The sequence below is a fragment of the Medicago sativa genome, chromosome 3 (genome assembly GCF_051527215.1).
Source record: "Medicago sativa cultivar Bolivia chromosome 3, Bolivia_mono, whole genome shotgun sequence".
Lineage (NCBI taxonomy): Eukaryota > Viridiplantae > Streptophyta > Magnoliopsida > Fabales > Fabaceae > Medicago > Medicago sativa.
Genome location: NC_140751.1, coordinates 98,753,823 through 98,765,140, shown reverse-complemented (window position 1 = coordinate 98,765,140; position 11,318 = coordinate 98,753,823). Strand labels below are relative to the sequence as shown.

The 11,318-nt window shown below is 32.4% G+C and overlaps 1 protein-coding gene across 1 annotated transcript; it reads right to left on the bottom strand.

The window, feature by feature from the left end:
* Nucleotides 1–6,408: 6,408 nt before the first annotated feature.
* On the bottom strand, nucleotides 6,409–11,129 carry VTE1 (tocopherol cyclase, chloroplast / vitamin E deficient 1 (VTE1) / sucrose export defective 1 (SXD1)). Its single transcript, XM_085756771.1, has 10 exons — nucleotides 10,770–11,129; nucleotides 10,450–10,694; nucleotides 10,256–10,335; nucleotides 9,304–9,380; nucleotides 9,050–9,219; nucleotides 8,404–8,501; nucleotides 7,974–8,081; nucleotides 7,269–7,385; nucleotides 6,862–7,011; nucleotides 6,409–6,766 (listed from the first exon to the last, which is right to left on the bottom strand). Exons 1-10 carry the CDS (start codon nucleotides 10,994–10,996, stop codon nucleotides 6,590–6,592), a joined length of 1,449 nt encoding a protein of 482 aa, XP_085612897.1. The 5' UTR covers nucleotides 10,997–11,129; the 3' UTR covers nucleotides 6,409–6,589.
* Nucleotides 11,130–11,318: the final 189 nt, after the last annotated feature.

Genomic DNA, 11,318 nt, shown 5'->3' with positions numbered 1-11,318 from the left:
GAAATTATTTGTCATTTAAAAATATCAAGGTAACATTTAATAAGTTTCTTCAATTTATAAATCATCAATTTAGTCAGATAAATTCTTAAACTATATAAACATATATAGCAGCCCTTATAGTATATGTAACATGTCAATTTAGTCATTTCTATTCGTATAAAATAAGATTCACATTAAAAATATAACTTTTGAGATTTTTAAGATGTTGAATATATAATTTTCAAAACAATTTTTTTTTTATATTTAGTTTTTTTATCTTGCGTCCAAACATTTTACAACTAATGTTACAAATGAGAGGTTATAAATTCAAGTTCTTCCCTTTGAGTTGAAACTTACAGGAGGACAAATTACTTTCATATAATTTATGAACTATTCTCTCTGATCACATTTATAATCAAAAAACAATTTTTTAGGTTCATTGAATAACTAATTTATTTGATTTATATATAGACTAGATACATTAGTTATTCAATGAATCTAAAAAATTGTTTTATAAAGGTAGCCGGATGAAGTACTTGGGTAACAAAAATATGCATTTGTAAATCAAATTAAGGAAAATGTTAAAAAATACTCTTATGACATTGATTAAGGAAGCAGAAATATAAATATTATGCTGAAAAGTGGTAAAAAGTTCTCAAATCAACTTGTAAAAAGATTAAAAATTGTTGTTTCTAATGTTAAACCGTTATTTAATTAGTTACCTTAACAAGTGTTTTGAATCACCCATTAAATTTTGAATCTGTTTTTTGTAGAGACAAAACATAAATCATAAATGTACCTCCAATGAAAATGATCATTCATTTTTGTAACAAAATTTTCTTCTATACGTGGCACAATCATTGTTTGTCTTCTCAACCGACATTATCTTGTCAATGGATAAGATTTCATCTCTCGCCATACGTACCACACCCTCGGGCTACAAAGCACAAACACACAAGCAGAAGCAGCGGTACGAGTTACTCCCTCCGTTCCTTTTTAAGTGTCACTTTTGGAGAAATTTTTTGTTCCTATTTAACTGTCACTTTCAAAGTTCAATGCAACAATAAATGTTGTTTTACCAACATTACCCTTAGTTATTTATTGTGGAGAGAGAAATATATGAAATAAGATATTAAATGACTAAGGCTATTATAGTAAAAGTATAGATTATTGTATAAGAAAAAGTAACATTTATTGAGTGTCTTGGTTTGTGTAAAATGTTAAAAAGTGACACTTAAAAAGGAACGGAGGTAGTATTATGTGCTGGGAATTGTTTGATTCCTCTATTCATAAAATAAAAAAAAATGTTTAATTCACCACGTGTAGCACGCTTGTACCAAAATGAAAACATTACTTTTTTGGTAAAAAAATGAAAACACTATTATACAAGAGGTAGAAAACTAGACGGATGGATATATTTCAATAATGATTCAAAATGATACAAGAGGTGAGTTTAAATAGATAATCTAAATTTAACGAGTTTACTTAACAAGCCACATATGAAAAATAAAAGTAATTAAACATATTATTATCTACACTGTTATTTACCACACTCCCTTTCAAGCTCGTGAATGAATATCTATCATATTTGGATATCTATCATATCTATCTTGTAAGTAAATTGACTAAATTTTTCGGTTGGTAAACCTTTTGATAACACATGTCAGCTGATGCTCAGAAGGAATACATATTGTAGTTATCGATCCACTATCCAACTTCTCTTTGATGAAGTCAATCAATCTCAATGTGTTTTGTCATGTCATGCTGAACAAGATTATGTGCAATACTAATGGCCGATTTATCGTCACAAAATAAAACAACTTCATAGGACCTTCACATTGTATCTATCAATGTGCACGAGGAATTTATGTTTATAACATCATATTTTCTTAATTGTAGGATTGGTATTAAGGAAGAGACTTGGTTCTTGGGGTACTAAGATGTCATTCTTACGAGGAGGACCGTTCCTAATTCGGTTCTAAGTGTGATTCCATTGTTTTGCCTTTCATATATGTTGGTGCTTCAGAAAGGTGTGAGGGGAGTCAGTTAAATTACAAGGAGTTTATCTGGGTTACGAAAGAATAGGATTATCAACTAGGTTATATGAGGGGATTTTTACAAGCCGAAAAGGGAGGGAGTTGAAGAATAGGTACATGAGGGTAGTGAATGTTAGCCTATTAAGATGAAAATTATTATCTCAGAAGACAGAGTTTTGGAAAGAGTTTACAGTCGAAAAGTATGTATCACATATTGTGGGGAATTTAAATCTAGAGGATGGGGTGTTGTCGGCGATTACATTGTTGCGATGGAATATTTGTGCTATGGAAAATAATTCTAATTGGTTTCAAACGCAACTACAAAGAAATTGTCAATGTTATGTGTTGATGGAAACTAGAAATTGCCGAGGTCGACTGAGTCTTCTCAATTGCGATATCATTTGTTTCAAGCGATTGACGCTGAGGGAGAAACTTTGTTCCTCGATTATGTGTTCCTTAACTTCTTCAATAGAGCATTAAGTACAATTATTTTTGGATTTAAGCTACACTAAGAAATATATAAAAATAAAAGCATAAAGATAAAGGGATAAATTGCGGAAAAACTTGATTTTTTCGTGTCATTGTCCAGTCCCATTATGTTTTTACTCAGTTCCTAACCTCTGAAGACCCACGTTATAAATTAGTAGCCTCAAGAAAGAATCAACTCCCTCACTCTGCTACTCTAGCATTGATAATCATTCACTCGTTTTGGAGGCTTCCTCACCAAATAGTACAATCACATGTTTTTCAAGATCGACCAACAAAACCATTATTTGTAGACGTAAACAAGTCTCCCCTAAGTTGTATCATCGGTTCAGCAATGGGAAATGAGACGATGTGACACAATTTATGAGAGTTGTGCATTAACATGTCACTATTGTGCTGTAAAGTAGAAGACTAACCATTAGAACCTTTGATTCGCCTTCAGCTTACAATTGTTAACAAAAACATTAACTGTTGTAGACTTCACTATTCCCCTCTAAGATTTGAAGATTTTCATCTTATAATAATAATAATGATCCAAGAGAGTAAGTATTATGTCAATGTAATAAAAGAAAAACGTAACAATTTACAGTAAACATATAAGCAAGCAAATATCCTCAAACCACAAATAAAATGAAGAATTTAGATTCTGTCCCCAAGTCCCGACAGTGGAGTCCCTTTCGATAGTAACAGCCTAGCAGGCGCAGTACAGGCTCGTGGAACACGTTCGAATAATATAAACCTAACGTACAATCAGGTGACGAGGACGTCAAAATTCAAAATTTATGTTTAAGAGAACCATAGTTTTGGATCAACTTAACTTTAAACATTCTTAAATTTTTTGAAACAAAATACACTTCAATTAAAAGTATGTGTAACCAAAAAAAGTATGTAAATTGAATCAATATGTTGAGGAAAATCTTTGATTTCTGGTGAACATTTTTTTACGTGATTGAAGAGTATTAATTAACTATATATAACAAAGCATCCAAGCGAATATACACAGAGCTGATGTTCGAACTCCGAACACGTCACTTAATCACTTTAAAATGTGAATTTTTAGTCATTAAGTTACTTGATAAAAAAAAATCCAAGCGAATATTACACTAGCAAAACAGGTAGGATTTTCTTGAGAGACACACACATACACCTAAACTTCACTGAAATTGCAAAAACGATCGGGCTTTGGCTCTCTTTGTAATTAAAAAAATGCAAAATAGATGAACATAATTGATCTCAAGTCTTTTTCAGTCTCAAGAGAGGATGGGGAGATTTAAATTGAGTCATGGAGGCAAATGTAAAATTATATTTTTCACTCTTCTAATATTCAATATCATAGTCAAAAAATAATATCTTAGTAATATTTAAGATCACCTTCAATGAAATTTCCTATTAACATTTAAGAGCAACTTTAATGGAAGATGTTTTTGTCTAATAACATGTAGGATTTTTTAACTACTCTCATGATCGGTCCAATGAAACTATAGGCTATGCTCAAATATTAAAAATGAACACCTCATAAAAAAACTTAATTTTTTTTTTAAAAAAAAAAAAATTATCCTCTATTCAAATTGAAAATAACATATACCGAAACACAATTTTTTTAAAAAGAGCCATCATTTTCTTGTTTAACCTTTACATACAGACAAAACCGAAGCTAGATTTAAAACTAAACATTCAAACGGCCTGAATATCAATGAGCTTTTTATCTACTAACAATTGACATTTAGTGATAATTTTCATATGTCGCTAGAAGCCAATTTTCTTGTTTTTTAGAAATTAAGCCTAAAAAAGTTTGAGACCCTCCTCTGTAGGTCTTGTTTAAAAAATGACACCCTACTCTTTAGAGATTGGTATGAAGATAAAACGCTTCTACTCTCTATATATGTATGCATCTCGTATAAATATAAAAAAAGAAGAGAAATTAACAACTAATATATGTATATGCAACTTCTTTTAACATGTTTCAAAAAAAAAAGTGCTTAAATTCATTTAAAATTAGCTACTTCTTTCATCAATTGCAACGACTTTCAAAGTATATACAACTTCTTTCCTCATTTTAAATAAAATACAATTCATGAAAATGTTGTGCAAATAAAATTTATAATTTTTATAATCTAAAATATCATAAATAAGATAATTATTATTTAACAAATTGATTATTATTGAAATGTAATAATATAAAGTTATTATTGAAAATCATTTAATAAATTTTTCAGTTACTCAGATGAAACGAATGAGTGTTTATTAAGTACTAATATTAAAATAAGATTATGCATACACATGGAATCCATCTAGAACCATTTATGTTATAGCAACCGTGATTATACTATAATGTTCTCGTAGAAGCAAATCAAAATTAAAATAGAAACAAACACAAATGAAAGTCTCACATATACATGTTGATGATTACATATAGGGGTGATCGAGATTTATTTATTCACCCGCAGAAGGGACGAAACACACAAAGTTTCAGAATTTGAGATGGACGAGAGAGAGATCTCAAAAGGTTAAAGATGAAATACATGGCAGACAGATGTTGCTCTAAATATGAAAGAAACATTTTGAATTAACACATCACAAACTGTCCAAACCTTGCTTGCAACACTGCAATCCACAATTTGGGATGATTTGGACTATGTAATCCGAATTCATTTCCAAATTACTTCGGATTATATAATCCGAACCAGTCTCATACTGTGTTAAACTTGAGGTTTGGAGGGTTTGATGGAGTTTAAAAAACAAGAAATTTAATTTCAACAACATACATTAAAAATAACAATTTCAAAAACATGAAAAATTCAATAACATAATTCAACAGTGTTAAATAACATAATAAAACACACAAAATATCATGGATCGACCAAACATGAATCATCACCTGATCCATCCATGCAAACCCTAATTTCTTCTTGGGTCCTGGGTGGAATCAAAATTTTCCTAATATCTTGGAAATATCTGACCGAGGAAGTGTCCAGATTATATAATTCGAACAAGTTCAAAATGTGGACGATGGCTTGGTCATCAAGGCTGATTCATTTAACATGTGTTTTCCCTTCCATTGATTGGCCAGACTCTGTTGACCATATGTTTCCCCTTCCAATGACTGATCGTTACACTCTATGACAACATTTCCCCTATAAATACCCAATCATTCTTCACAAATTCTCGTTCCAACTCACATTCTCTCGTTCTCTTTTATAATGTTCATGATGCCAATGTTCTACCATTGACATTTCACACAAAGGTTCCTCTAATTTTGTAGGGATAATATGAATGGTCAAAGGGCGATGTCCCACTCTGCATATTTGCTCATCGGAATCTGGGGTTGCTCATCGAAATCTCATTCTTCCAACTTCCCCTCATGAGAATGTGCGAGAGAAAACAAACCTTCCCCTCCTCTCCTTCTGAGGATGTGCGAGAGGAAACAAGCCTTCCCGCATTCCCTCTCCATCTTTTTGTCCCAAAGATTTAGTTTTAGGCATCTAATAATTTGTTGTAATAAGCATTATTTTAATTTTAATGTAAATGTATTATAAAATATTGATCAATAAATAAATTGTGTTCAATTATTAACGTCTCTTTAAATTTATGCCTTTTTTTTTTTTTCATTTTCATTGATTGGTTTCATCCGGTTATACCCAATAATTAACTAAGGTCCACCAGCAGTTACTTTAAATTGAAGTTCATATTAGGGGCTCCCCCCACACTCAATATAAGGAAATTTAAGTATAAATTTAAACAATTTTTCTCCCCTCCAAATCCCCACACGTTTGAAAGGGAGATAAAACTAACTTAAGAGGGATTTTAGTCCCCCACGTACCTTTCCCTCCCCTCCAAAAAGACGAACTAAGCCACTAAAATCTAAAATAATTTCTTCCCTCCCCTCCAACTAAACACACGTTAACAATTCCATGAACATTCTTATACATTAAACATACATTAATTAAACATACAATTCTTTTCATTTGATATTTTCTATGTATAAACATGGTACTTTTCTAATCATGAATCCCTTCCAAAAGTTTGTACTTACCATGAAACTCTGTACCAAGAGAGAAGTTTTACATGGATATTAAAACAACAACATACTACAAGCCAGGTGGTTTAAACAGAGGAAACAGATTATAGAGGCCATCTACATCTACCGGTAATCCAATAGCACGGCTAAGAACAGGTGGAGTTGATGTTTTTCCCTTCCAAGTGTTAAACCATGGCCCTCCTCCAACTTCTAGAGCTGCCATGTCACTTGTCACGTCCAATATTATCTGCCATTTTCACATAACATTCATCAACATGTTCCATTAATCTAATCAAAGACAAAGTATGTGAACAATTTATTTGTGTGAATATAAGAAAACACCTTTCCCTTGCTGCCGTCATATCTTCTTTCCCACAATTTTAATTTTAGTATTCCAAAGCATGTATCTTTACAAGCTTGAGAAAGGCCAGCTTCTGATGTTGGAGCACGCAATGTAGTACCTTGATCCTCTGTTGTTGCTTCTAATTCAACCTGCAAAAATATAATTAATTGAGCCTGTCATTAGCCAGAATTCCAGCATGTTTACTTTAAGAAAACATTTCTGCTTTTATTTTTAATCGCGAATTTGCATAATTTTTCATTTTGTTTTCTGCAGACATAAACCAATAACCCCAAGTATGAGTTGTATATTCATCAAAATGTTCAGATCATTTCTGATTCATGAGATGTATACATCTGTAAAGTAACCATCAACATAAAACATAATGTAATTGGAGAGAAATATTTACCACATAATTTCCGTTGTCTGCAGACATAAACCAATAACCCCAAGTAGCTACTTCCCAGCTTACAACACCATTCCATGGCACAAATTCATAAAACTTTCCACCATAGTGAATTCCAATCTGCGCTAATTTGCAACATAGTAAATAAATATTATAAGTTAAGATAAAAAATAATAACAATAATATAATATACTGATAGAAAGGATTATTGCATGTAGTGACCAACAGAAGAAGGCAAATAGACCCAAAACTAATCCTACACAAGAGCAACACCTTGTTACCACAATTTGAAACAGATGAAATCACTAACGGCCATTAGACATTCAAATTAGAACACTTCAAAAGAAATATCAACCTACTTGAGCCACTCGACAATAAATTTTAACATAACTCCACATCATTCATGATTTTAAGCAGAGAATACATATTTTCCTGAAGTGTCAGTAATGCAATAAATTATTTGAAGACACTAAAAAACTCAAGCACTTTCATCCTCACTATAGATTTTGTCAAATCAAAGAGTAACATGAGCAGAGACATGTTATTTTAACCAAAACAAAAAGAACAATAGAATTTGCTTTACATCCCCGTCCTTTAGCCATTCCTATTATCATCAACATTTATTTCAAATGTAATCTTCAATATTACATAAAGTCAGTGAAATAGATTTATGAAATGAGTCAAATCGATATTGCCATATGAAGTTACCAATGCAGCATTTTCAAATGTCTCAGTTAGTCCCGGAATTTGTCTCAATCCACCAGCGGCTGTAAGTGCAATTTCTCCACTAGCACCTTCGAAAACATTACACTGAGCCTGCATGAGACATCCACTCCACTATGTGAGATACAAAAAAATAAATAAATTATGCAACACTCATCGAAACACTGGTGAGAATAGTTGAATATCAAAATAACAATAAGAAAGCATATTAATCTACAATACTTGCTGGAAAATTCAAGTAACCATAAAACGAGGAAAAGCAACATTCTGGCCATAATTTTCAATCAAAATACAAGAAGGCTCGCAATTGATTTCATGCAACTAGCTACAGCTGAAGTATCATAGCAAGCCATGAAACCGATGTGCAGATAAACTCTATGACACATACTTCAGTGAAGAAAGAGAGTTTTTTTACCCAAAACCATTTTCTCGGGAACGCTCCACCCCAGTTCTTTTCTGAATAAGATGGGGCATTTTCAAACTCAATCCTCTCGCCATCCCACTCTATCCAACCTGAGATTCAATATTGTTAATATAAGAAAAATGAAAGAGAACACACATATGACACCAACAAGTGTGAATAACTTTTAAAGTACAAATGCACTTCACAAACTACATTTTTTTTTTCAAGAAGCCAAACTAGCCCACCGAAATTGACACCGGCGAGAAATGAATATGAGACTTTAAGAGGAGCACATTCCAAGGCCCCAAGCCAACACCATACTTCCCAAACTAATTGTCAAGCATCATCCTATCATTTCAGTTTTAGTCTAAAATTGACCTTGTAAATGTTCATTATCATACTTTCACTCGCCTATTCCTGACTCACCACATGGCTCTAGCAATAATTATATATGTCCAATTGTTCAAAAAAATTATATATGTCCAATACCACAATTCTACTGGCATGTAATATTTTGTAGATATCAAGTGGCTAGATGCCAATCACTTTGGCAAATTACATGAGTGGACAGCCATAATAGCTTCACATAAACTGATCAAATCAATCTGTTTCAGTTCAGACATAAAAAATGCAGATACTAGAACATGACAGCACATACCTGTTGACAGGCCACCGGCCATGCATATTTGCCAATGTGGTTCAAAAACAGGAAAAGCTGCAAGCCAGCCAGCAGTTGACTTCTGTGTAGACCCAACGTCACCCCAACCATATACAGGACGTGTACTATACTCCCAGCGAGCAGTCTTTACTGTTTCTACATAATCCGACCTATAATTATAATTTGTATCAAATAACAAAAGTAATCAATCAAAGAAAACAATATTTAAAAAAAAAAAAAAATGTAACTTCTACCTTCCATCATCGCAAATGAAACCTTGATTCCAAAGGGGAGTGACTTGAAAACCTTCGAACACTTTATCATTAAATTCCTATGGAAAGTGACCAAATAAGAAGCATTTGCAAACAAAAATAAAGAATAATAATTATTTCTGGAAGCCACTCTTATAACCAGTAATGTAATTGTGACAGAAAATAAACCATTTGTCTGATTAGTCTAAATTTGTTGGAAATTAAAGAAAAAAAGTTACCCTTGAAAGAGTGTCAACGACTACCAATGAAATAAGTAAAACTAGTTCAGTAAAGAAACAAAACTAGAGTCATTCAAAAGTAATCACTTATATAGCTCAGCAAAGATGCAGCAGTAACAGGGAAGTTAACACCTAGGACCTATTTGGATTGACTTATTTGAGCTCATCTGCTGGCATAAGTAGTTGCGAAATTGTTTGGGAGAGCTTATGAAAACTGTGTATGGCATGTCCATAAGTTGCTTTCAGCTTATTTTCAATAGCTAATAACTTTACTTTATCTTTTGTAAAGGAAATAACTTATACATAAGCACTTGCATGATAAGTGTTTATACTAATAGCACTTAATTATGTTGCTTATCCAAATAGAGTCTTAATAGTCAAGCATCTTAAGAAGAAAATGACCCCCAAGGTATGCTTAAATGACGCACACACAAACCCAACACTCACCACCTACTTATTCATTGGAAAAGTGTACTCACCTACCCTCATGTATGTTTAAATGACAGACAGACCCTCTCTAATTTGTAGTGAGTGTAATTGAGCTACTGAACTGAAGGGTGTATGTATTATCATAAGACATGTCTCATGAGACAAGTCAATTTCTCAAAATTTAAAATATGCATGACGACAGGAGTAACAAATATTAGTAGTTAATTTACTGATAAATAGCATAGAGTCAAACAATTAGATTGAAAGATTGTATACATAAAACCTACCTTAGGAGGAACCTCCTTGTTCGGAGGTTTCGAATTTTGCTTAGCCGCAAAAGTGTTACCCAACATCAATTCATTCCTACCTAACCATTCAAAAAAATTAACTTGTAAGTTAAAATTATAATGTGATCATCATCCTTATTAGAATTACATAAAAATACAAACTTTATTATAATGTGCATATAATAGTTGCTTACTTCCCCAGAAATTGTGTGATTGGGGAGTATATTGGCAAATGTATTTATCACCAGCACCAAGAATTTGTGCCCCAACACCAGTAAACCTAGGTCCATATTGTGCCAATTCCAAAGTTGTCAATTCCTTGGGAAACGCAGGATTCTCAACAGAATACATAAAGCAAAAGCTTTGTCTCTTTTCAGGAATGGAAACTTTGAAGTACCAACCCTCGAAGAATTTGCGTGCAGTTCCATCAAAGTGATACCTAAACACATAAATTGAATAAATGAAAGATTGAATGAAAATAAGAATGAAAAAGATTAGATAGAAAGATAGTTACCCGCTATGAGGGGTGCGAAGTTGACGATTGGGAGGTGTAGGAGAGTAAATGGGTTTGGAAGATTGAGATTGTTGTTGTTCGGTATGTGAATTGTGAGCGATGATTAGTTTGAAAGAACGGTAGTGATGAAAGGGGAAGAATGTGCGTGTGGATAAAGAAGAAGAAGAAGAAACAGAGGAGGAAGGAAAGTGAATAAGAGAAGGTGGATTCAATAGCTTGGTTTCCATGGATGAATGATGATTCTTGTTTCTCTCTCTTTCTCTATTTCAGTGACGAGTGATTGTAGACGAAACACTACGACTTTGTTGTCATCTTCAATTCAAACCAACATCACACGTTCTTTTCTTTACTCATCTAACTAACTAATTAACTAACAATCTTATCTTATATACCGCTGTGTAGTAACTTTTGATGCGTGTTCTTTTTCAGCTTCAGTTGGAAAGTTGAATGAGACCCTATTGATTGATTTCGAATAAAATTGATTTTAATTGAAGTTAAAATTTATAGTTTTTTATTTTAAACATAAATTATTTTCCTTCAATTCACTTT